Source organism: Xenia sp. Carnegie-2017, unplaced genomic scaffold (genome assembly GCF_021976095.1).
Source record: "Xenia sp. Carnegie-2017 unplaced genomic scaffold, XeniaSp_v1 HiC_scaffold_22, whole genome shotgun sequence".
Classification (NCBI taxonomy): Eukaryota; Metazoa; Cnidaria; class Anthozoa; order Malacalcyonacea; family Xeniidae; genus Xenia; species Xenia sp. Carnegie-2017.
This window is the reverse complement of record NW_025813485.1, coordinates 16,851,606-16,878,528: the sequence shown is the minus strand read 5'-3', so window position 1 is coordinate 16,878,528 and position 26,923 is coordinate 16,851,606. Positions and strand designations below refer to the sequence as shown.

Genomic DNA, 26,923 nt, shown 5'->3' with positions numbered 1-26,923 from the left:
ATTTGTTTGGTGTAGTCCAGTTAACTCCTGTTAGTTCAGGTTTTTCTGTTGGAAGCTGCAACTGGATAATCCAAACGGAGTATGAGAAGGTTCAATTTTTTTAACTTCATTTTAAAGGCTAAATCATTCTTCAATCTAGTTAGTATTATATTGGAAAAGATTTTTAAATCATTATTGCCAGACAGGGACAATATTTTAGCAGATCAAGGGGTAAGTTAAAATACATTAAAAAAATTATAATTCAAAACACTATAAACAAACCTATTAGTAAAATTTTGGCATTGATCAAAATGTTCTTTAAAAATTTTCAAACAACAGAGTTTTCACTATGGTATTTTAAATTTATAATGAGGCAATATAATGTATTCTGACTTACCCCAGGGGTAATTGTATACATTACAAACAGAGATATTGGTGTACATGACAGACATGGGTTGTGGTATACACGACAGACAGGGGTTGTGATGTACATGACAGACAGGGGTTGTGGTGTACATGGCAGACAGGGGTTGTGATGTACATGACAGACAGGGGTTGTGGTGTACATGACAGACAGGGGTTGTGGTGTACATGACAGACAGGGGTTGTGGTCTACATGACAGACAGGGGTTGTGGTGTACATGACAGCACGTTCTTGTCGTGGTTCAGAATTTAATCATTGCTTGCACTAGTAATTTAGTAAATGTACTGCTCTTTTTGGTATGATTTAACAGACATGGGAAAGAATGATTTGGGTTATTTTCACAGCTTTCATATGTTAAGGTAGCAGGATCCTTTTCGATTTACTTTGATAAGTAAGTGTAAGACAAGTAAGGGTAGGTATTATTTATAATATATATACAGTTATTTACATTTAAACCAAAAAATTCCTAGAATTATGCTAATTAGGTACAAAAATGACTGCCATATTGTCAAGATATGATAAAGTGCAAAATCATTGGTAAAAACAAGGTTCAGAATGGGAGGCATTTATTTGCACTGCATTGAGCTAGATTTTATTTTGGTTATTTAGTAAATAAAAAAAAACATTTACGAACATATTTGTCGAACCGAATGAGGCGTAACAAGAAATTTATAGCTACAATAAAAGTAGTAGGTTGTAATAAAAAAAGAAGCGCAAACGAGCCTTGGTAGAAAAGATATAAATACTTTTATCTACAAATTCTGTGGTTGTATCGTGTTACAGTGGTCTAACCATTCTTACGCCTGCGGACCGCCCACTGTGGCACGATTTGTTCTAGATCAGTTGCTCGTTCATTACGGTTGTAATAATAACCTTTGCATATTTCTCTTCATTTACTGATAGAAAAATGGCGTATTTTTGGAATGCGGGAAAATCGCTGGTCGTGTGGCTAGAGTTAGAACAACCCCTAGTTTATGTAATATTATTATTAAAAGCAAGCTATTCACAAACTCAGGTATTTTCAAACATTTTTACATGTGCCTGAGACTTCCATCGATAGAATGTTTTGCGACATTTTATGTTTTATCTTTTACAAAATCAATAGCTTAAAGTGGATGCCAACCCGGAAATTAAGTACAATCAGGTAAGTGAATGGAAAATTTCTAGATTATATTGCTGTGTTAGCGATTGATTTTTCACTACCGTGAAATTGGCACCACATTGGCACCACATTCAACACAACATTCATCACAACATTCATCACAACACTCATCACCACATTCAACTAAAATTTATCATTCAAAATGATAAGTCGAAAATCGTCTTTAAAACACGTTTTCCATCAAATACAACAGTAAAAAACAATTCTTAACTGTTTATTACTATTTTACAGTCCTTAACCATCACAAAAATGTATAAAAGTCAAGAAATTGAAGAAAACACTAAGATTTATATTACAGTGTACTTTCCATTTCTCTTAATTAGCCTATAATTTAAAAACTACACGGTAGAATTTTTTTAAACTTGGCCAGAATATAGATAATTATATTGTCTAAAATATATCCAAAATCTGGAGTGGCACAAAAAATAAGTTATAGAAAATCATCGACAAAGTGGGATGACACGGATGCGCGTAATATAATCTTATATAATTAACTTCCTATATCCATGTAATTTTTCAAACAAAGGCCTATAAATAAAAACTACATGGTAGAACTTTTCAAACTTGGCCATATTGTAGACATTCTTATTGTCGATAACATATCAAAATCTGGAGTGGCACAAAAAATAAGTTGTAGAAAATCATCGACATAGTTAGATGACACGAATTCGCGTAATATGATCTTATATAATTAGGTTGAGAATTTCAAGTCATTGAAAACAAAGGCCTGTAAATAAAAACTATACGGTAAAATTTTTAAACTTGGCAAGAATATAGATAATTATATTTTCTATAACATATCCAAAATCTGGAGGTGGCACAAAAAATAAATTGTAGAAAATCATCGACAAAGTCGGATGACACGAATGCGCGTAATATAATCTTCCATATTTAAGTTAAAATTCCGGTTTTTAACAAACAAAGCCTTGTAAATAAAAACTACATGGTAGAATTTTTTTAAACTTGGCCAGAATATAGATAATTATATTGTCTAAAATATATCCAAAATCTGGAGGTGGCACAAAAAAATAAATTGTAGAAAATCATCGACATAGTTAGATGACATGAATTCGCGTAATATAATCTTATATAATTAGGTTGAGAAATTCAAGTCATTGCTAAACAAAGGCCTGTAAATAAAAAACTACACCGTAGAATCTTTTTAAACTTCGCCATATTGTAGATATTCCTATTGTCTATAACATATCCAAAATCTGGAGGTGGCACAAAAAATAAAAGGAATAATATTCCTTGAGAATGTACTGGTATGAACCGTGAAGTTGGCACCATTCGACAAACAGCTCTTTAGCTAAAAAACTACACGGTAGAATTTTTTTAAACCTGGCCATAATGTAGATATTCTTATTGTCTATAACATATCCAAAATCTGGAGGTGGCACAAAAAAATAGGTTGTAGAAAATTATCGACAAAGTCCGATGACACGAATGCGCGTAATATAATCTTATATAATTAACTTCCTATATCCATGTAATTTTTCAAACAAAGGCCTATAAATGAAAAACTACACAGTAGAATTTTTTTAAACTTGGCCAGAATATAGATAATTATGTTGTCTAAAATATATCCAAAATATGGGTGGCACAAAAATAAGTTGTAGAAAATCATCGACAATTTCGGATGACACGGATGCGCGTAATATAATCTTATATAATTAAGTTGAGATTTTCAAGTCATTTCTAAACAAAGGCTTGTAAATAAAAAACTACACGGTAGAATTTTTTTAAACTTGGCCATATTGTAGATATTCTTATTGTCTATAACATATCCAAAATCTGTAGGTGGCACAAAAAAATAAATTGTAGAAAATCATTGACATAGTTAGATGACACGAATTCGCGTAATATAATCTTATATAATTAGGTTGAGAAATTCAAGTCATTGCTAAACAAAGGCATGTAAATAAAAACTACGGTAGAGTCTTTTTAAACTTGGCCATATTGTAGATATTCCTATTGTCTATAACATATCCAAAATCTGGAGGTGGCACAAAAATAAAGGAATAATATTCCTTGAGAATGTACTTGGTATTAACCGTGAAGTTGGCACCACATTCGACAAACAGCTCTTTAGCTAAAAACTGCACAGTAGAATTTTTTTAAACTTGGCCATAATGTAGATGGCACAAAAATAAATTGTAGAAAATCATCGACAAAGTCGGATGACACGAATGCGCGTATAATCTTGCATATTTCCGGTTCTTAAATATTACATATATACCAGTAAGTCAATCTTACAATTAGACTTATCATCCATTGACTAAATAGTGTACAACTTTATGATTAAAATGTAATTATGTCTTTGACTTGACCAGTTGTAACATGCATGATAATGTTTTTTGACATTACCCATGTTGCTCTTATATTTATTGTAGGTATTCATCAATAATCAATTTCAAGATGCGGTTAGTGGAGATACCTTCCCAACAATTAACAAGCAACTGAACAAAAGATATGTGATGTTTCGAAGGAGATAAGGTTTGACTTCAACATGGTTGGAGACTGTAAGAAATAAATTGTCAATGCTACTGAAATTCATGAATTTAATTGTAGGCAGACATTGATCTTGCTGTGAAAGCAGCCCATCAGGCTTTCAAGCTTGGTAGTCCATGGAGAACTATGAATGCATCTGACAGAGGCCAAATATTATATCGCTTAGCAGACTTGATTGAGAGAGATCGTGAATACTTAGCAGTGAGTTGTATTAATTATTAAATTTAAGTTTGTGAGGTTAATGTTAATGTAATTGTTGCTTGTAATGTTGAATATAAAAGACAACCCTCTTGAGCAGTCGTGAAGGAAGCCTGGGGTTTTACTACTGCTATGTAAATTCTGAAGGATTAAAATTATTCATTTCTTTAAACATCTAATGTTATCACATGGATTCAGTCAGCAAAAGAATATTTGCATAGCTGGAGTTAAAGGTTTGTCTTGCTTATGTCACTTCTTTACGAGCTCACCTTCCCCTCCTTAAAAAAATATGAAAATCCGTCATGATTTGGGGAGATTTCTAGGATGGGTGTAATAATGAAGTAAATAACCAACAGATTGAAACTTTTATTAAAACTTTTACTACACATTTAGCAGCAGAATAGTGTCTTATGAATGACACTTATATATCCATGACATTTATATCAACGACATTTGTAAGTATTTTATGTATGAAGATATTTTTTGTACTTTTAAGAGTATTGAAAGTTTGGATAATGGAAAACCTTGGAAAGATTCTTATGCAATTGATCTTCATGTAGCATTAAGATGTTATCGATATTTTGCTGGTTGGGCTGATAAAATTCATGGTAAAACTATACCATGTGGTAAGTTCATGCAGTTATAACATTTCCATCGTTAGCACATATCCAAAATGACATTTTCCCGAATTTAAGATGGTGATTTCTTTGCATATACTCGTCTTGAACCAATTGGTGTTGTTGGTCAGATAATTCCTTGGAACTTTCCGTTACTGATGCAAGCTTTCAAACTTGCACCTGCCCTTGCTGCAGGAACATGTATTGTTCTCAAACCTGCTGAACAAACGCCATTATCTGCACTCTATGTAGGAGCTCTTGCTGCCGAGGTGCGTTTTAATCAACTATTTTGTTTTTTTTTTCAATTTTTATTCAACTGAAAAGCAACGAAAGTGAAAATTTCGGTTAGGAATTAACATTTCGCGCTAATTGTTATGCTGCTCTTGAAAAATAACTACGTCATACAAAAACCTTCAGAATGATGGAAAATCGCTGTGTAGAATGACAGTTATGTTCATCAACTCATCTTCTCGTGTCTTTCAATGTCACATAGCATTTTAGGGACGGCTGGATAGCATTATCCATTGGATAGCACAAATTTTTAAATTTGTAAAAAAGATGTTTGTATTTGTCTTACGACAAAGAAATTTCGTAATCTTCGAAACAATATTTTATTTCAGTGATTGCTCAGCTCGAATCTTATATTTTTATCTTTTTGAAAGGTTTTATAAAAGTATAAAAAACTTGCTATCCAATGGATAACGCTATCCAGGCTTCGTGCAACCGGCTCCAGAATATTCCAATAATGATGTATACAGACAAAATATATTTAAAAATTGAAATGCGGTGCCGCACTCTTACAAGTACACTTGTATTTTCTATAGAAGAAGTATGGATACATTTTTTATTGAATTTGTACATTACGCATAATTTCTTACGTACTACAACGTTTTCCATTACATTGACTGAGAACTATTGTACGTATGGAATGTATGAATATTTTGCCGAACGACTGTCTTATGTAGTTTGAGCTGATAAACATTTCTTTAGGCTGGTTTACCACCCGGAGTCCTGAATATAGTTCCAGGTTATGGTCCAACCGCAGGAGCTGCCATTTCGGAACATTTGATGATTGATAAAGTTGCATTTACAGGATCTACAGAGGTAGCTAAGTGCGCAGTATACATAGTGATTACACTCCAGAAGCAAGTTGTTTAGAAATTTTTATCATTTACACTTTTGCATGCTTTCATGAAAACCATAGCAGATGAAATCCTGTTAAAAAAGAGCAAATTGTTTCAAAATCTACCTTTTTTTTAATGCAAGAATGGCGGGGCCCATCTTTATCAACTACGTACCTATCTTTTAGCTATATAATATTTTTTCTGCTTTCTCAAATAAATAACAGTAGCGTGGTCTTGAGCGGCATGTATACTCGCTGACATTTGACAAAACTATTGTATGTTATATTTTTATAGTACACTTGGTTTTGATAACTTTAAAGGTTGGTAAGATCGTCCAAGAGGCTGCTGGCAGGAGTAATTTGAAAAATGTTACTCTTGAACTTGGTGGGAAAAGTCCAAGCATTGTGTTTGCTGATTGTGACATTGATAATGCTGTTGAAATGAACCATGTTGGTCTCTTCTTAAACCAAGGACAATGTTGTATTGCTGCAAGTAGAATCTTTGTTGAGGAATCGATTTATGATGAGTTCGTAGAGAAGAGTGTTGCTAAAGCCAAGGCAAGGGTTGTTGGAGATCCCTTTGATGCTAAAACTGATCAAGGTCCACAGGTTGGTTATATTTCAATGTAGCTGAACTGTTTCTTCGTGTTATTGTGAAACAAAAGAAACTGTGTGTGAATGTTAAGTTTAATTTTGAGGGCCTTATATTGTGCCGCGATTCGTAAAGCTTAGTAATCAGCATTGATGATGATTTAATGCCTAAAACTAAAGACTAAAGCCGAAAGATCACACCCATTGACTACTTATACTTTTAAGTCCCTCGTTGTTAGGTTGACAAAGAACAATTCAATAAAATATTGGACTTGATTGAGAGTGGTAAAAATGAAGGTGCTAAATTGGAATGTGGGGGTGATCGATCAACTGACAAAGGATATTTTATTCAGCCAACTGTGTTTACCAATGTCTCTGATGACATGCGCATTGCTCGAGAAGAGGTAAGATTTACTGATACAAGTTAGAAAAGCTTGTTTTGTTGACCTTATCTTCAACAATTGAATATATTTGAAAAGATTCCGATTTAAAAATTAAACGTCTGTGGCTTCATTTCATTCTTATTTCTATATTAGTTTTATAAACTTAAATTCTCACGAAGTGAAGTGTTTTCTGTCCATAAATGTTTTCCTTTAGATTTTGGACCAGTTATGCAAATATTGAAATTTAAAAATATCGATGAAGCAATTGAAAGAGCCAACAACACAATGTACGGTCTTGGCGCTGGTGTATTTACTTCCAACTTGGAAAACGCAATTATGGCGTCTCATGGAATCCGAGCTGGTTTAGTTTGGTAGGGCGAACGATAAACTCTTACCATAATGTTGAGTTTATTAAACAGTTTAGTTTGTGAGCAGTTCATTAACTGTTTAATCTGTTAACTGGTTGTCTGTGAACTATTTGATCTGTGAACTATTTGATCTGAACTATTTGATCTGTGAACTGTTTGATCTGTGAACTGTTTGATCTGAACTGTTTAATCTGTGAACTATTTGATCTATGAACTGTTTAATTTGTGAAGTGTGAACTGTTTAATCTGTGAACTGTTTAATCTGTGAACTGTTTGATCTGAACTGTTTAATTTGTGAACTGTTTAATCTGTGAACTGTTTGATCTGTGAACTGTTTGATCTGTGAACTGTTTAATCTGTGAACTGTTTGATCTGTGAACTGTTTGATCTGTGAACTGTTTAATCTGTGAACTGTTTGATCTGTGAACTGTTTGATCTGTGAACTGGTTAATCTGTGAAGTGTGAACTGTTTGATCTGTGAATTATTAAATCTGTGAACTGGTTAGTCTGTGAACTGGTTAATCTGTGAACTATTTAATCTGTGAACTGGTTAATCTGTGAAGTGTGAACTGTTTGATCTGTAAATCTGTGAACTATTTAATCTGTGAACTGGTTAATCTGTGAACTTTTATCTGTGAACTGGTTAATCTGTGAACTGTTTGATCTATGAACTGTTAAAACAGTGAACCATTAAAATTTGTATGATATCTAAAATGTCTAAAACTCACTTGTTTTCACCACTAACTGTTGAATGTTTTTATTCCAGGGTGAATTGTTATGATATAATTGACTGCACTTGTCCTTTTGGTGGATACAAGATGTCAGGATCTGGACGAGAACTGTAAACTTAACATTTATATATTTGTAGCTACGTAACATCTATCTTCAGCAAGCGGTTGAATTCATTTTCCATTATCGTCGTATATAGTATTACACAAATTTCTTTTTCGTTAATTTTTTGTTGTTGTTGAGAAGATAAGACAAATAAGGCTTTGGTTTGGTACCTCACTGGGAAAGGAACGCAAGCTTTATATTGCATCATTATAGAGTGGGGATATTTTATTGTGTTGTAGTTGGTTTTACCACAAAGATAAACACTCTAGCTCTATAAAACCTAATCTTTCTGTCCTAATATGGACATCTTTTTGAAATTTGTCAGTTGTCTACTTGTGTTGAATTAACATGCTTACTTTATTTCTTTTTAAGGGGTGAATATGGATTGGCTCAGTATTCTGAAGTTAAAGCGGTAAGTTGTCTTTCATGTAAATCACGAGAAATAGAAATGGAGATGCTAATCTTAGTGATTGTTCAACTCGAATAGTTAAAAAAAATATACTTTTATTTTTCCTCTTTAGGTAATGACCAAAATCCCCAAGAAGAATTCGTAATTTAGAGTTAAAATTGTAATTTCAATAATCTACTAAATAGATGGGCTAATGTAGCTCTTGCAATTAAACTTGCTTGTAAACTTCTCCAAATAAAGAACTTTCATTTTTAGAAGTTTCATTCGCAAACCACTGTGCTTTTAAAAAGTGTCTGAGTCATTCATCTTTAATTATGAACTCGAACAACCTTATTATTCACTAACTGGTTGCTATTGAATTGAAATCTGTGTTGTGAAATTATTTCCAGTAATTCTTCGAACGATAGATTTGCAATCATCGTTTAGTGAAAGCTAAGCAAACTACTACAATGTTTTGGCCTTGACCTTGCGAGAAAAATTATATGAGTCACTTCTAAAAGCTTCAAGATATAACAGAAACGTAGAATGCGCAGGCGATCAAAAATATTAATTGTACAGGGGCCGCGGAGAAGGGGGGCATTTGCCCCCTCCCCACTCTTTTCCTAATCTCTTGTTTTGCAAAGTGTAAAAATATAAAAATTTTACATGTTGATAAATGCTGAAAGAGTTTGGATCATTTAACTGAGCAGTGAGCAAAAAAAATCTATTTTATGGCTACGTCGTTACCTAGTTGTACGCATGGCGTACCTATATTTCAGTTGTCAACTCTTGTGTAACCATCTAGTGTAACTTTGTTTTCGTTTCTCGTCGAGGCGAGAGTCCAGTTTGAGATCGCTACTCGTTAGGAAGAGCGGTAATTTACTTAAGATAATCAATTTAACAAAACATCAATTCAAAAAGGACATTTCTACTCAAACAAACATAGCCATCCTTAATTCTATAAGTACCATAGTACATGGTCATTTGGCAAGTGCATAGTCAAAAAATCGTTCAACTTGGTTCAACTCCAACGGTTGACACGATATACAGATGATAGATGTGCAATTCTCTTTAAGTGGAAGCTAAACAAACTATTACAATGTTTTCCCTCTGACCTTTCAACAAAAGTTTTCAACATGAAACTGGTAAGTTTCAATTTAAAACTTTGTAAAGTTTTAGAACTTTCAGTGCCGAATTATGATCAATTATTTGCATAATATACTGTTTTTCTTTTTACAGTACGCGCTTGGTAGGAACTGCAAAGCACCTTGTTACGTGCTTAAGTTTAAACAAACAACAATTATGCTGGATTGCTCTCTAGATATGTTGCCTTCTCTTAATTTTACTCCACTTCATTTGGTTGAAAAGTAAGTTAAAAAAAACTCTAAGCATTTACCACCAATAACCTCCATCTTCTCCTGTGTCTCTACTTATAATATAGTAAAAGAGTCACTCATGTTTTTTTAGCATTGTATCATACTGTTTTTAGATGATTTAAGTAAACATGTAAACAAATTATAATTAATAGATTTAATATATTTGTAGGAAACAGGGTCAAAGTTTTAGTAAACCTTGGTTTGCGAGAGAGCTCCATGATTTTGATGGTTTTGTTGATGAAAATGTAATTACTACTACACCGTTCAACAATTTCCTTTTATAACATCAAATGATTATAGCTTTCATTTTCAGAACATCAGAGAAATTGCTGGAAATGTATTTGTAGACAGTGAACCAGAGGTTTTACCTCCTGAGGTTTGGTTGAGTTTTACTACATAAATGTAACCTGGTGGCAAATAATTTATTCACATGCCATACCATTAATATTGGTATTCTATATTTTCAGCTTGATTTGTTGGATTTATCAACTGTTGATGTGATATTAATATCCAATTGTTTTTTTATGTTTGCCCTTCCATATATTACTGAGGTAAAGAAAACTTGTGCTTCTTATGCAATTAAAGTTTTTTTCTTTGCTGGTCTTCCATTTTCGTTTAATCTGTTTTACTGTACATAATTTGACTGACAATAACAAAATCACAATACTCTATGTATATATGGTTTTTGTATGGTTGCCTTAAACAAATTTTTGCTTTGTTATCATCAAGGTTGTCTTTACCTGTTAATACAAGTTTGTTGATGTTTTTTTTCTTACATGCCCATTCTGTTAGCATACCAATTTCTCAGGTACAGTCTATGCCACAGAACCCACACGTCAAATGGGAAGGTTGGTTGAAATTGTTTGTTTTATCCAAATGGAAGTTTAAGGTGAAACTGCTAATAATATTGTTGTTTTTAGTGAATTAATGCACGAGATTGTTTCGTTTGTTGAGCGAGTGCCAAAATTGGTCAATGGCACTTCTTGGAAAAACCTGAAATAAAAGGTAGGTTCTGTGCTATGAAAACTCAATGTTTTGCACTAGACATAGAGAATGAAGAACTCTTTCGTATTTTAAGGCTTCTTCCTGCTCCATTAAAGGATGCATTAAATGTGGAATCATGGTGTACACTCTACAGTGTTCATGAAATACAATCCTGTGTATCAAAGATACAGACTGTTGGGTTCTCTGAAAAACTAGTAGGTGGAGTGCTCTTTGATCAAGGGAACATGTATTGTTATTTCTTGATTTTCTTTACTATGATACATTTTATCTTATCCAATAGGATTTGTTTGGTGTAGTCCAGTTAACTCCTGTTAGTTCAGGTTTTTCTGTTGGAAGCTGCAACTGGATAATCCAAACGGAGTATGAGAAGGTTCAATTTTTTTAACTTCATTTTAAAGGCTAAATCATTCTTCAATCTAGTTAGTATTATATTGGAAAAGATTTTTAAATCATTATTGCCAGACAGGGACAATATTTTAGCAGATCAAGGGTAAGTTAAAATACATTAAAAAATTATAATTCAAAACACTATAAACAAACCTATTAGTAAAATTTTGGCATTGATCAAAATATTCTTTAAAATTTTCAAACAACAGAGTTTTCACTATGGTATTTTAAATTTATAATGAGGCAATATAATGTATTCTGACTTACCCCAGGGGTAATTGTATACATTACAAACAGAGATATTGGTGTACATGACAGACATGGGTTGTGGTATACACGACAGACAGGGGTTGTGATGTACATGACAGACAGGGGTTGTGGTGTACATGGCAGACAGGGGTTGTGATGTACATGACAGACAGGGGTTGTGGTGTACATGACAGACAGGGGTTGTGGTGTACATGGCAGACAGGGGTTGTGGTGTACATGACAGACAGGGGTTTAGTGTACATGACAGACAGGGGTTGTGGTGTACATGACAGACAGGGGTTGTGGTGTACATGACAGACAGGGGCTGCGGTGTGCATGACAAACAGGGGTTGTGGTATACATGACAGACAGAGGTTGTGGTGTACAGGAAATTTTAATATGAGAGCAAAATTTTCATCATTTTAGAATATACTTAGTACATGTATATTTATCCTTGAATTAACAGTTATGCAGTTGTATTTCCTTATTTAGATAAGCTATCTATCAAGTTCATCTTTATTTACCACGCATCCTCTACCATTTGAACCAACCTCGTTAAGAGGCACTGATGTGTTGATATTATCTGGATTAAATGAATCACCCACCTCAAATCCTGACGCCATGTTGGGCGAATTCTGTACAAATTTAGGTTTGTTTAATTGCATATTTGTCTATGGTGCATCAACTATAATGAAAAAATCGTAATTTTTAGCCGGTACGATAAAAGGTGGTGGAAATGTTCTCATACCTTGTTATCCTTCTGTAAGTATAAAATCACAATGATGATCAAAATTTGACAAATCAGTTTTTAGTGTAAAGTTGCTGGATCAGACAGCATTTACTTTTTTCGGATTGGGTTTCCGATATTTTGACATATCTGAAAATTTGTACTAGTTCCTCCATCTTTCAATGCAACTTTGTACCATCATTGGATGTCCCCCCTCCACCATTCAATTCAACTTTGTATGGTGTACCATCGCTAGGATTGTGTCTCCCCCCCTCCATCTTTCAATGCAACTTTGTACCATCATTCCCCCCCCTCCACCATTCAATTCAACTTTGTACAGTGTACCATAACTGGGATTGTTTCCCATCCTCCATCTTTCAATGCAACTTTGTACCATCATTCCCCTCCACCATTCAATTCAACTTTGTACAGTGTACCATAACTGGGATTGTTTCCCATCCTCCATCTTTCAATGCAACTTTGTACCATCATTGCCTCCCCTCCACCATTCAATTCAACTTTGTATGGTGTACAATCACTAGGATTGTGTCCCCCCCTCCATCTTTCTTTTGCAACTTTGTACCATCATTCCCCCCCCCTCCACCATTCAATTCAACTTTATACAGTGTACCATAACTGGGATTGTTTCCCATCCTCCATCTTTCAATGAAACTTTGTACCATCATTGGGATCGTTTGTCTCTGTCATGAATTACATTGCGAGTTTGTCTAAAAACTTTAGTGCTGGCGAATTATTGTGTTGATAATTCATCTTGCTCAAATCTTTACAGGGTGTAATTTATGATTTATTTGAATGTCTACAATCATACATGGATAGTGCTGGACTTACCTTTACGCCAATCTATTTCATATCACCCGTTGCTAACAGTTCTTTGGCTTATTCCAATATTTACGCTGAATGGTTAGTGGACGTTTATGTTCTTTGTTATATTTGATTCGCCATGACTAAAGACGCTAGGAATAAATTGGCAATTTAAGCAACGTTACATATATTATGTGTAGCAATGATTTAGGATGATGCAAAACAAATATGTAATGTATATTTTTTTGAAAGGTTGTGCCAAAGTAAACAATGTAAAGTGTATCTTCCCGAACCTCCATTTCCTCATGCAGAGGTAAGAGTGAGTTTTAACTGCTTCACAAGCTTATGGATCATTTCAAAGCAGGCTAAGAGTGAGTTTTAACTGCTTCACAAGCTTATGGATCATTTCAAAGCAGGCTAATGTAACTCTTTATATTCACTGCAAAAATGTTGTAGAGTTTGAAAGCTTTTATCCGTCTGTAGAATTCGGGATTTTCTAAAAGACAGAAATAAGTTCAACCTCAGCTTCCTCTACATTTCTTAATGCATCGTTATTCTGTTTTTTTCGGAACTATCCAATGGATTCATGTTTGTGTTTCTTATACATCTGGTGTCTTATTTATTTAGCTTGTTAAAAATGGTAAACTTAAACACTTCCCAAATCTTCATGGTAAGTATGTAGCTTCGGACATCACGCATACAGTAATATAATGAACATCTTAATTTTTTACCTTTGGTAGATGGTTTCAGTGCTGTATTTAAAACGCCATGTGTAGTTTTTGCTGGTCATCCATCTTTAAGATATGGTGATGTTGTTCATTTTGTTGAAATGTGGGGAAATTCAAGTGCAAATACAATCATATTTACTGGTATTTTAAGACTTGTTACATACCTCAATGTAGAGTTGTTTTATACGTAATAGTAATTTGTATGTGAAACAGAACCTGGTTTTCCGTTTATGGATGCTCTTGCTCCGTATCAACCGCTTGCTATGAAGGTACGTACATACATAAGTTTTTATAGTGGTTTATGTATCGTGCAATGATTTTAACATTTTTCACGAATTGAGTGTATATAGCTACGGACTTGCAAGTAAAGGTTGAAAGAAAAAATTTATAGTAGTAACATGTTTCTATTTTTTATGTTTACATATAGTCTTGCTACTGTCCAATTGATCCCAGGTTGAATTTTGGTCAAGTGAACAAAACGTTAAGAGATGTGAAGGTACGCTTTTTTTCGAACGTCTTTATCGTGTTTTGTTTTTGGTATCGTCTTTTTTTAACCCCTCTGGTAGCTCTTTCTTGGTGTTTCTTTACTCCGTGTTGTTCTGTGTTAAATATATGTAAACTTGTTTATCACCCGTCGGCTTTATCATTATAAATTACAGACCAAATAATAAACCTAATATTTTCATTGCCAGGACTAAATTGCAAGAATCATGATATATTTCTTTTCAAACATCAAAATGACACATGTTTGAAATGTTTCAGCCTCGTTATGTTGTCATCCCAGAAGAATATACAGTTCCACCGCCATTTTTACCTCACAGAGCAGATCTCATTGTTCAAACTGAAAATGTGAGTGATTAAACGTTATGAGGAATCATTAACGATTGAGACTGCGAAATTTGATGGAAAATCCTTTGTTACATCATTATTGAACAAATATGCTTCATTACATGAAATTATTTCGTGAAATTCGTTTTCCAAATTTCCCAGCTATACGAGAGTAATATATGCCGGACAAAACATCTCTTTAGAGTAAAGTCGTACAGCTGAATGCTAAATGCAGTTGCAGTCAATAGCTTTATCTTAATATACTTCATGTGTTATAGGACATTCAAATTCTACCAATTAGTTATCCTCAGGTTATTGACATTCCTGTTACTCGAACTTATGAGAAAGTTTGTTTATCAAACAAGGTATTCAGAAAGTCTTTTTATTTATATCTGTAGCAATGATTTTGCAATTGATGTTTTTTAGTGATGCAATGGCGTTTAGCTTGATAAGTGAGGGGATAATGTTGATATATATTCATGTTTTTCCGTGTTAAATTCTTTTGAAATTAATTGTATCTTTGGGATTAAGACATGCATAAATGAATGTTGAAGTGATATTTCAACCATCACATCTTTGTCCACCGTATTTGCACTGAAAAGTATCTTACATCACTCTCCTTCTAAAGTCTCGGTATAATTTTTGCATACTTTATCTATTAGCTCAGAAAACACTTTACATATTTTCATATTTAACTTTAAAGAAAAATCATTTTTACACCATCATAGCTTTGTGACCATGTAACCTTGTTAACCGTATAGCCTATGTATATTACAGAGCTGTCTACAATAGTCAAGTTTTAGATGTGTTAGTTATGAGTTTTTTCTCTTAGCTAGCGGGCTCTTTATGTCCACAAGAAGTGAGAGCTGGCACTGCTGTTGTCATGGTTACTGGTTCTTTACTTAATAAGAACAACAAGTACTCACTACAAGCGCTCGAAAGGTATAATTATTGACTAGAACGTCACTTGTATTCATTTCATTGTAACTGGCATACAGCAAACTTATTCTTTATAAATCTCACGTGACAACAACATAAGATAATGTTTGGAGCTCTTGTGAAGAAAAATGTCTTACAATCATGAGACTAAAAATACCAATTAATATAGCCAACATTAAATCGAGTCAATTCTTTGTTTACATACTTGTCAGAAAGCACTCTTAATCATACAGCAAATGGTACCATTACATCCCTTGTCGTACAACGATACCCCTCTTCCATATCTATATTGTACGTATATATGTAATCTTCTCAATCAAGAAGACTTGCGTAACTATCATTTTTATCATACTGTACTAAGCATGACAATATTTGTCTTCGTCTTTTCCATAGGCCATTTGAAAGTTCTCTGGCAAATAAGTGTTTATGTGGTGATTTAGTTATTGATGAACTGGTTTCATCACTAGCAAAGGTACGTATTTATGTAATGATGATAAAGAAAAAGATGGAAAACTGTACAGTGTCAACTTATTGTTGTGTTTTGTTGTTTGAAGAGGGGAATTACTGATGTACAAGTAGAAAAAACTCCTAATGGCCATACAGTGCATCTGGTAAGAAAATCATCACAGAAATTATTAATAATGTAAATTTATGAATATTAGTTGCGAAAATCAAAGTCTGGTGTGCCATCCACGTTTTTATTTAATCACATTACGTCGTCTGTTGCCTAAGATCTCGGACGATATTGTTCGTGTGGACGTTTTCATTAGTTTGTCAACCCAGACGTGAGAAGATTTCGTTTCTTTGCAATTGTTTTATAACTCAAAAAATTACGCCAGAGTTTGCAGACTGTTTACTATTTTAAGACAGTTATATCATTTTGACATCATACTGGTGTGGCATAATGTATTATAATTTATATTGTGCTAGAATGATGATGACGCAATGGTTACATTAGAGAAGGGAAGTACACATATCATCACGCATGGCAATGATCAACTAAGGAAATATATTAGAGATGCATTGTTGGAATGTTTATCAACAATGTGATTGGCTGTTTAAATAGTACCAGACAATGTGATTGGCTGTTTAAATAGAACCAGACAATGTGATTGGCTGTTTAAATTTACAAACAAAGATGTGCATTTACTGTTTATAGTACTAAGCCTGAAATGGCATTTCGTGCTTAATTTGTCGGTTTCTTTTATATGTTTCTTGAAACAACTAGTTAAAATGAGCTTTACAAAGGTTTATGTGTAGTCGATTTAGAAACAAACTACACATATGTTACATGGTGATAAACTTTCGTAAATTAGATTATTTAATTATGAGAAACTTTGACATTGAAAAGAAAACATTGAAAAATTCATCGTTTTTTTATAAGTTGAGTTTCTATAATACTAGTAAACGACAATTGTATTAAAAGTACAAATGTTATTGTATAGGGAAAATTAAGTTGTTTTTAACTCATAATTTTTCGTGATGTCGTGGAAGTTTAAGATTTAGGATGATGTTCAATAAAATGATTGTTGAGTTTTAAAGCGTTTTGGTTTGTTAACGCTAGTGAAACATTGCTCGTAATTGATGGTAATTTGATGGTTGTACTTTTTTCTTATTTAATTCAAAACTCAACGTATTATTTAAAAACAGGTGAATAACAATTTTATCAAGAGTTATTTTAACGAATACTTGCTTGAATGATTATGATTACTATACATCTTTTTATACTCAAGATTTCCATGCAAGGCTGAAGGCCCTACAATACTACACAATAACGTCTGTCATTACAAAGACATTTTCATCAATAAACTCTTTGTTCTTAGGAGAGGATGCAATAATCGTTAACGGAATCGCTTCTTCACAATGTCAGTTTGTACATTTTGTACATTGGTAGCATTAATCTTAAGGTCAACAACAATATTATAAACCGTTTTTGAATTCTTGTCTGTTCCACTCCCCCCCCCTCACCAATGCTTCCTTACCCACCTTCACCTCCTACTTCCCACTACTTCATGTTACCTTCATGTCACGATAGCTGAGTCGTTTCAATGTAAACAAAATGGCAGACGGTGAACAAAGAAAGGTAGAAAATATTATGGATGAAAAAGGTTAGGTTTGGTCGCTTAAATTTAGACTTATGTTTATTTGCTTTTGGAATTTTTTTTTCAAACTTGAATATTTTCGGCTCTTTTTATTACCCGACATGGGACTGATGAGATAGAATTATAGAACTCGGAATTACGAATTAACTCATTTAAATGAAATAATCATAAAATGAATTTGTTTATGCAACTGAAAATCAATTGTTAGAAATGAATAGGAAATTTTTAATGTTCGTCTGATTAATATATTATTCAATGAAAGTGATTTTTACGTAACGATCTGTTATATAATAAAATGTAATGAATGAAAGTCTAGTGTCTAGCTCCGTCTCCCCCTGTCCAGCACATTCAAGTGCCTTTGTGCAGAATAATGCATTTAATGATTAGTGCATGGATGAGGTTATGCATGATATCCACCATTACTGTCCAAATATTTGTGTTTTTAAGCTTTAACAATGTTTAGACAATAATGTGCTAGCAGATGTTTTATGATGTAACTGATGTTTGCTATTTTGCTTGAACTGGAATTACATGAAAGTTTCATCATGAGTGAAGACGTATTTTGTTTTTTAAGTTAAATCAATTACTTCATCAATATTTAATGCTATGTTGGGATGAGATCCTGGAGAAAGTTTTCTTCAATTTGAAGAATATATTTCAAAGTGATTGGTTGACTTGAGCGTACTTTAATTTGCAAATTTAGAATGCATTTCCAAACTGAATAAAGTTTATTTTGTAAGTTTTAAAAATAAATAAAAGAATTTTTTTAGAAATCGTTGACGAAAAAACAAAAGAAAACAATCAAAACAAATATGATGAAGATAGTAATGGCGGTGAAACAAGTGACTGTCCAAGTGGTGAATCTATTGAATGGATAGAACCAGAGGATGATGAATTGATTGTTATTGAAACTGGAGATGGAGCACCTTTAGTTGGAACTGTTGAAACAGCTGAATCATATTATGTTGTTAATTCACACCAACATCATGCATCAACTTCAGGTTTGTTGTGTATGCTTGCTGTACTTTATCATATAATTCTTATGTTTGCTGACTAGTATTTGTGTAGTTGTTCAACATGTGATAATGTTTTAACTGTCATATATATATATGACAGTATACACATACAGTATACACATTACATAAATAAAATGTGTATACTGTATGTGTATACATAAATGTCTTTGCTGTCATATATATATGACAGTATAGACATTTCTTTTTATGTATGTTCTAAACCAGGCATGGTTTTTTTTTGCTCTGGTTGGAGCCTTAACTCAATAAATATACTCTTGTGAGAATCTGGTTCCACTTTACCGTCTATTATTTAGATGGTTTAATAAGGGGCAAATTTATATCCAGCACCATGTTTTTTACATTAGACAGAAAGTATATGAAAAACTGAAGTACGTAGATGTGGACTTTCAACTTTTGCCAAATAAAGCAAAAGTGGCTTTTCCCTTTTCCATAACATCTTTACCCTCCTGTAGTGTGATCAATTTACTTTGAATTCCAGACCGCCAATCATTCTCTGTACATGTTTTACAATGCTTTATACCGTTTTAGTAGACATTAGGAACAGTCACTTTGTTACCAATAATTTTTTACTTTTGCATCTGAATTTTTTACATTGTTTATATAGACTCTGACTATTGCTAAGCTTGTCAAAACGTCAATTGACATCAAGAGTTTTTTTCTAGATTTCACTTACCTGTATACTCAAAATATACGAAAATGTATTTGTTGCATTGTGGTATTCTGTGTTAAAGAATACAAATTTCATTCATTGATAATGAATAAATCTTGTGATTTCAGAAATGCAAATGGATGAATCAATGTTACGTTCATTGACTGACAGTAGATCTGGAGAGAAAAATAATAGTTACGACCTTCCAGATACCGTTACAAAACTTATGACTCCCTATCGTTCAACTGTTTACGTTGTTGGTACAGCACATTTCAGTAAAAGCAGTCAAGAAGATGTGCGAAAGGTACAGATTTAATTTTAGCTATGTAGAGTTGCTTACGTAGTTGCCAAACTCGTATTGATGGAGTCATTGTTCTATTTTTAATTTCATTAGTACTTATAAGCCTGTCATTCCAGGGGCATTTTGTCTGTAGAAGATGCGATGACGTTTTGACCCGGGGGACGTTTTGACCCGTGGACTTTTTGACTGGACACCCCATATTCATATGAATGTTTTATGCAGTGCGGTGTTTGAAATTAAATGAAGATATGATTTTCGCACTTTTTCAGGTTTTATGAGACAATTGCTTAAATTGTCCAACAAAGTGCGAAGATCATATCTTCATTTAATTTAACCCCATATTCATCTCGACTACTCTTGTTTGGACTAAATTTTTTTTGTTTTCAGACAATTAATCTTTTACAACCGAACGTCGTGATGGTTGAGTTATGTCGGAATAGAGTGGACATATTAAAATATGATGAAGAATTTTTAATGCGAGAAGTTGCAAACATTAGTTTTCAAAAGTTGCGAACGTTGATACAACAGGTAAATAGTCTTGTGGATGTATTTCGAATTTGATTGAATTTTGCCATATTGCGTACTGTATTGTAATTTGGTAATATTTCAAGAGTTGTTGTGGCAGTTGAGTATTTGTTTTTACGTATTTACTGAATTTAGATATTTTGAAAGGAAGACACTGTTTGTTCATATCCTTTGTGTTACATTAAAGATGTTTATTTCTAGACAGGTGTTATATCTGGTATAATGCAAGTGTTACTACTGAGTATGTCAGCTCACATTACAAAAGAGTTGGGTATGGCTCCAGGAGGGGAGTTTAGAGCCGCTTATCAAGAGGTAAAGAAGGTCTTTTCCTTGTGTGTTTTGTTCCCTAAGGGACGAGCTTTGTTGACAAGTTTTTAATGAATTTTTTTTGTGTTTGGTTTAGGTAAAGAAAGTTCCATTTTGTCAATTTCGTCTCGCTGATCGTCCAATACAGGTAAATAAATTATTATGGAAACTAGAATTCGTCTACAATTGAACATTTGATTTATTTCGTAAAATTTTTTGAAGCGTCGTTCTTTGTAACCCGTTTCCCTTAAATGCATTTGTCTCTCACGTCGCACATTTGTTCATTGCTAGTTCCTGTTATTTGCATGACATTTTATACATATGTTTTAGATAACATTAGCGAGAGCCATGGGAGCTTTATCTGTATGGCAAAAAATAAAACTCGCATGGCATCTTATTACATCGAAAGAACCAATTAGGTAAAACGGAAATCTTTATTGTAAAATCTTTAGTTTGAAATTTTTTGTGTTTCCAGCTGACCATACGATTATGGACACACGCATTGTGGAATAAATTTGTGTCTCTTTTTGTGCAGCAAAGAAGATGTCGAGCGCTGTAAGCAAAAAGATTTACTGGCTGAAATGTTAGCTGAAATGACTGGAGATTTTCCTAAATTGTATGAGATTATTGTTAAAGAAAGAGATGCATATTTAGCAAGATCATTACGACTTGCTGCGATACCTCGTGAAGTTACTGATCCAGATGGAGGTTTGTTATATATATGTATATTCTTGATACTTATTTTATGTAAAAAAATTCCACGTAAAATTACGTTTTAAAATTTCCCCGTAAAATTTTACAAAAGATCTTGCTTGTAATTTCTTCTTTGTCTGTTTATAAATTTTGATTTTCTAACATTACATGCTCGTTCTAGCTCGTTTTGTGTCTCGTTTAGGTTTTCACTTTGAGCCCACAGTCATTGTTGGTGTGGTTGGAATTGGTCATGTTCAAGGAATCATTGATCATTGGGAGAAAGATATTGATGTTCAAGAAATTATGAGGTATGTTTAAGCGTGTCAACAAATTTTTACTTACTAGTAATTTCTTCGTGTCATTAAATCTATTGCTGCTAGCAATTCACAATTCATACGCTTATCGACATAAAGTTTTCGTGAGAAAGTTTTCAGTCATCTTTTCAATTGCAATGTTCTTTAACAAATGCAGAAAAAGATCTTTACAATGTCAACCACTTGTCAACTACAATGTAGCTAGTCAATTTTCTGTTTACTTGCAATGCGTCTTATTTGAAATGCCGAATATATAAATAAACTTTATTTGTACGAAATAAAGATGTTTTTGACTGGTTGCCATGTCAAGCAATTGACATTATGATGAGAAATGAATGTATATATGTTGTTGATGATCTGGGAGAAAGTGTTAAAACGAGCTTGAGTTCTGTCAGATTTATCAATGATGACAAAGAAATTTGTTCATTCATTTTACTTTAGAAAACTGAAAATTGATTTAAATTAAATTATCATAATTAAAATTGGCTTCTAACTTACTTTTCAAAGCAACACAACTTTTTGCTTAAGTATTCAGTTGTAGGATTCCAAACTGCTGCTCCAAATAGTCAGATTGCAGGAAAAGTTAAGATTACGTCCGCTGCTGACTTTTAAAAAAATAGAATATAGCTCTTTTGAGTGAATCTTGAACACAACGTGGAAAACTCAATAACGAATGAATAAAAAAGTACATATAAGTGTTTTGTTTCAGCTTCTCTCCTTGAGGAACATATTGAGAGTTTTCCTTTTGAAAAATTCCACTGAAAAGTCTTTTAAAGCGGAAGGGCACATAAATTATCAATGTTTTTTTGAAACAACAGGATTCCACCAAGAAGTAAAACATGGAGTTATGTAACGAAAATATTAAAGGCGACAACGGGCATGTTTATGTTATGGAGTTGTTACAAGATAATAAGATGGACAGGAATTCTGAAATACTTGCCTACACTACCTTTAACAATATAACAATTATTATTTAAGCATTTAAACGTATTATCTATTGTTAGTTTTGATTCGCACCAATGAATAGTTGAGATTATTTACAATGGCTAACATAGTCAAACATTTTTGACAAAAAAATGCATGTATAACTCAACAAATGAGAATAGCAATCTGCAAGCAATGGTGTTTATTGTAAGCTAAAACTGGCAAACTATATAGTAACTAAATATCTGTATAGTAAGATTTTACATCAGGAGATATTAGGAAGTTGTTCAAGAAATATACAAGCTTCAGATTTATGTTCTTTTTAGCCTGCATCATTGTTTATTGTTACATAATCAAGTGAAACGCTATGAATGATGGTTGAAATTATGGACAAAAATGTCGATTTAAAACGTTTTTCATTTTATTCGCGAACTTGCTGGCCCTCGGTGATGATTCTTTGGGCCAGATCTCTGTTGTTCGTGTCAGCAATAATAGCATTTGCCAGTTCCTCGTACCACAGCATATTTTTATGACGGGACTCCCACCAATACTTCAACATAGTATATCCTTGCCAGACGACACCACGTTCGTCTATTTCGATTTGTTTAACTTTCCCACCACTAACATTAAGGTACAAAGCCAAATTTTTCCAATCATTGGGAATTTCCTTCGCCAAATTTATGAAAAATTGGTCAATAGCTACAACAATACAAAAACTTCATGTTATTGTTAGCAATCTGTCTCCCAAATCCCCACGATAACACATTATAAAAATTTCAGAGCGTGCATAACTTTTTCTTTTACAAAGGTATAACTTTACTCCCAAAATATCTCTCTACTTGACTCTAACAAACAAAATAATGTCACACCACCTTTTCACCTTTTCTGTATGCATGTATGGTGACTTTATTTCAATGTGATCATAATGTTTTTAAACAGCAACATATGCTGTGATTTAAGCTGTATTAACCTTGTGGAGATAATCTTTTCATTCAAATGAAAACAACGAATTGCTCAAGTTAAACTACTTAAATAGACATAAGAAAATTCTTAACGTTCGTCTAAGAAGGTAACAGTCTGCGCCACCTCCTTGATAGAGGTCGAAATGGCAATTTTTACGGATTTCAATCTTGTCTAAAATATCAAGAAGAAATGTTGAATCGTTGATAAATGCGGATAAATGATTCAACCATTAATATAATACCATAAAAACTTCTGCCGACATCACCATTTTTAGAAACTTTCTCGAGCGATTTTTACTGTAATTGCAGGTAATTCTTGTCAATGAACTCGCCCTCCCCGATTTCATTAAGATAAATTGTAATTTCGAGGTATGTTATATTTGTTAATCCGCAAACACGAAAAATTTTCATAAGGTCACAGACATTTTTCACGAAACAAGCGATTTCAATGGATAAAGAGGTTAGGTCAGTAAAATATATTTATAATTTACTTAGTCTTGGTTGATTTTCGCGTATTTTTGGTTGATTTTCGGGTATTCTTGGTTGATTTTCGCGTATTCTTTGTTGGTTTTCTTCTCCAATCTCTTGATATGGAAAATGTGGTCGTAGTTGTCCATTCATGTTCTCATCAACGTCCATAGATCGCTAGGTGCGTATTATAAAAACGTACAATGAACTTATTGTTGTTACAGTATGACAAACTGAAAGTAATTGACGAAAGAGACCTAGTGTTCATTAAGCAATTTAAGTTGAGATTGCATAAAAAGAAATCCTTATAAAATACAATCTTTCCCTAAAATATGTTAGCCATTGCTCATTCTTTTTTACATTTCCCGCCTGGTAAATCATTGACTAGAGAAATGAATTTATACTATAAATTGAAAAATAAGCTGAAAGTTTTGGTTATCACGAGTTGGCATTATCAAAAGTATTTTCAATTTAATAAAAGCTGACAATTAATAAAACACAAGACAATGGGCCCTCCTTGTAAAGTAAACATTTAATCTAAATGTTTGACAAGTTTTACATGTCATCATCAATAGAAAAATGTCAACTATTTAAAAATTAGAGATTATAGAATATAATTTGTAATTTTTTTAAAGTTAACATTTTTCTACTGATGATGACATGTAACACTTGTTGAAATGTTTCAATTAAATAATTTTTACTTTACAAGGAGGGCCTATTGTCTTGTGTTTTACAAAAATACTCTTTTGCAATGGTAATAGCTGACAATTCATTTCTTATAGCTTTATCTTCATTACTTACAAAAAATGCAAATCAATTCAACAAAACAAAATCATTGTAATCTAAAAGATTTCATGTTATCAAAAGGATTAAAAGGTATAACTAGTCTTTTTGTACATTGTAATTCAAGATAAAACAAATCAGAAAATATGCATTTTGGAAAAACTTGCAGAAAAGTTATTTTTATTGTTGGAACATATAATGAAATTTAAGACAGATAAACTGCACATCTTAAGTATTTGGTTTAAATAGATAACTATGATAATGGTTTATATTTTTATAACTTTGTACGTAGTATTATGTTATCCAGTTCCTAACACTACAAAGTTTTGAGTGTATTACTATTCTATTATTTTGTATGTATGTATCTCAACAATTCTTAGTTTAGCATTTCTTTAGTTCATTCATTTTAACAAAAGTGGTAGTTTTATTGTTTTATGGTTGTACATTCCATTGTGCTGTAGTTTTATTCTTTTCATTTGTCTTTATATTTGCTATATTTGCTCAAAATGGCCCGAACCTTTGCTATTTTGTTTAAAATTTTTTGACTTTCCCACAACTTCTAAGAAAATGTATGCATATGTGAGTGTGTGCATGAGGGGGTGGATGGTGTTGCAGTTGCTCTTCTGCTCACCTACATACACCTATGTTTTTTAGTTGTGTAATTTTGTAACTATAGTATGGTCTTAGGAAAACTAGTTTCTACAGTTTTAAAGATTTAGATTTCTATGTTCTGTAGCAGTATGTTTTAAGTTTCGTTGTTCTATTGTTCTCAATTTATGCTGTTCTACATTCTTTAGTTTATGGCTCCAGATTCCATAATTCAACTTTCTAAGTTTTATTGTTCTATACGTAGTTCTGAGGTTCTATAACCTGGATTCTATACGTAGTTTTTAACTATATTTTTGCCTTTTAAATTGTTTTGTCAACATGTAAATAAATCATAACATCATAAACTTATGCAAACATAACGTTGTTAATCAATATCGTAAATACATAACGTTAACTTATTACCGTACCAATATTATGTACGTTACATGAATTAATTACATCATAAATCTAACATTTAATACACTATATTCTATTTAATAATTTACTAATTAGTTGAACAGCTTACCTTAATCAAAGATACGTTTATCACAATTTGTATTTGCAATGTACAAGAATTTTAAGATACTTCCGCAACAACTATTGAGCCCCCCATCTTTGTTATGCACTTATGGTTATCACGTGATCGCCGGGACGTTGTTGTGGTTACATAAAAGCAAGTTGTTAGTTTAAGACGGGACAACTACGTACTAGAACGTCCAAGTCCACGAGTTTAATACGTCTCTTTCCTTACCGGCAAAAGGTAAGCCGCAACTCTCACTAAAATGAACTGTTGTCATATATCCATGCGTCTATGTAGATAAATGAAACATTTTCTCTTTCTATGTTTCATAGTCAGTACGTGCACGAATGAAGCTGACGCTTCAAATCAGTATGCAATGAAAAGCATAAATATGAACTTGTCACCAAATCTTTCAACGCAATCGAAACAACCTTCGTCTCCTTCCAAAAGTGACGGAAGAGGTTTGGGAAAAGGAAGGCCGGGAGTTGCAAGGAAATATAAAGTCACCAAACAAAAACAGCGCAGACGAATGGAAAGAGGTATTTCTTCAACGAGCATAATGCCCCATAAGTGGCAGGCGCAAGCAGCGTAAAGGCGATTAGCGCCAAGTCCATGGCCCTGATTTAATTAAAGGAGTAGTCAGACCTTTACACAACTTTCACTTATATGAAAGTGTATATTGTTCTTACCTCTCACACGGTTTCCAATCTTAGGTTTCCAATTCAAATTTAACTCGAGAAATAATGCCTTAAATGTGTGTATTTTTGCCTCTTGTTCAATCGCCATTGTGTACATGCAAGCGAAGCCGCAGTCCAGCAGCGGTTTTTCGTCGTTACGTCACTGCGCGGTTTGGCGGGTATATTTAAATACAAATCACAATACAAACACAGATTTAAAGACGCAATTGTCTCACTTAATTTTGTTACAGTTATAAAAATGCCCTACTGTATGGTACCAGGATGTAACAATTGTTTGAAGAAAACCAAAGGTAGCGAAATATCATTTCACCGATTGCCAAACGACAAAAATCTTCGTCGAATGTGGCTAAGTCGTGTCAGACGCGAAAAACTACCGAAAGCAAATTCATGTTACGTTTGCAGCGCGCATTTTAC

General features: G+C 33.1%; 3 protein-coding genes and 3 long non-coding RNA genes across 6 annotated transcripts; 4 read left to right on the top strand and 2 right to left on the bottom strand.

Annotated features, from left to right (window-relative positions):
* Positions 1 to 66: 66 nt before the first annotated feature.
* On the top strand, positions 67 to 8,870 carry LOC124445547 (aldehyde dehydrogenase 1A1-like). Its single transcript, XM_046996267.1, is given in 16 exon segments — positions 67 to 89; positions 1,307 to 1,418; positions 1,509 to 1,547; positions 3,959 to 4,016; positions 4,019 to 4,045; positions 4,048 to 4,061; positions 4,137 to 4,277; positions 4,771 to 4,900; positions 4,970 to 5,160; positions 5,882 to 5,995; positions 6,336 to 6,623; positions 6,845 to 7,028; positions 7,203 to 7,359; positions 8,123 to 8,197; positions 8,563 to 8,602; positions 8,712 to 8,870. Coding segments are annotated over 16 exon segments (1,611 nt in total). The 5' UTR covers positions 67 to 81; the 3' UTR covers positions 8,745 to 8,870.
* A 516-nt stretch (positions 8,871 to 9,386) lies between these two features.
* Positions 9,387 to 17,180, top strand: LOC124445546 (integrator complex subunit 9 homolog). The gene is given in 23 exon segments (XM_046996266.1): positions 9,387 to 9,723; positions 9,818 to 9,945; positions 10,124 to 10,199; positions 10,268 to 10,330; positions 10,422 to 10,505; positions 10,747 to 10,802; positions 10,875 to 10,963; positions 11,014 to 11,153; positions 11,240 to 11,329; positions 12,088 to 12,244; positions 12,308 to 12,357; positions 13,113 to 13,243; positions 13,397 to 13,457; positions 13,772 to 13,814; positions 13,885 to 14,013; positions 14,086 to 14,141; positions 14,300 to 14,368; positions 14,635 to 14,721; positions 14,979 to 15,065; positions 15,533 to 15,642; positions 16,033 to 16,111; positions 16,194 to 16,250; positions 16,570 to 17,180. Coding segments are annotated over 23 exon segments (1,971 nt in total). The 5' UTR covers positions 9,387 to 9,714; the 3' UTR covers positions 16,690 to 17,180.
* On the top strand, positions 9,553 to 22,804 carry LOC124445544 (traB domain-containing protein-like). Its single transcript, XM_046996265.1, has 11 exons — positions 9,553 to 9,557; positions 17,675 to 17,747; positions 18,512 to 18,742; positions 19,556 to 19,731; positions 20,116 to 20,256; positions 20,455 to 20,565; positions 20,657 to 20,707; positions 20,890 to 20,978; positions 21,095 to 21,267; positions 21,455 to 21,560; positions 22,385 to 22,804. The coding sequence occupies exons 1-11, from the start codon at positions 9,555 to 9,557 to the stop codon at positions 22,527 to 22,529; spliced, it is 1,299 nt and encodes a 432-aa protein (XP_046852221.1). The 5' UTR covers positions 9,553 to 9,554; the 3' UTR covers positions 22,530 to 22,804.
* Positions 15,337 to 16,530, bottom strand: LOC124445550. Its single transcript, XR_006948192.1, has 2 exons — positions 16,350 to 16,530; positions 15,337 to 16,048 (listed from the first exon to the last, which is right to left on the bottom strand). It is a non-coding gene; the product is annotated as an uncharacterized LOC124445550 (long non-coding RNA).
* LOC124445548 lies at positions 22,678 to 25,928 on the bottom strand. Its single transcript, XR_006948190.1, has 3 exons — positions 25,818 to 25,928; positions 23,944 to 24,097; positions 22,678 to 23,189 (listed from the first exon to the last, which is right to left on the bottom strand). It is a non-coding gene; the product is annotated as an uncharacterized LOC124445548 (long non-coding RNA).
* Positions 24,706 to 26,805, top strand: LOC124445549. The gene is made up of 4 exons (XR_006948191.1): positions 24,706 to 24,796; positions 25,501 to 26,051; positions 26,144 to 26,350; positions 26,740 to 26,805. It is a non-coding gene; the product is annotated as an uncharacterized LOC124445549 (long non-coding RNA).
* The last annotated feature ends 118 nt before the right edge of the window (positions 26,806 to 26,923 follow it).

What these genes read in the sequence shown, in the direction of transcription:
- LOC124445544 (XM_046996265.1), top strand. An exon ending in ACATCATGCATCAACTTCAG is followed by an intron (nt 18,743 to 19,555) that starts GTTTGTTGTGTA and finishes TTGTGATTTCAG; the next exon opens with AAATGCAAATGGATGAATCA. An exon ending in AGTTACTGATCCAGATGGAG is followed by an intron (nt 21,268 to 21,454) that starts GTTTGTTATATA and finishes TGTCTCGTTTAG; the next exon opens with GTTTTCACTTTGAGCCCACA.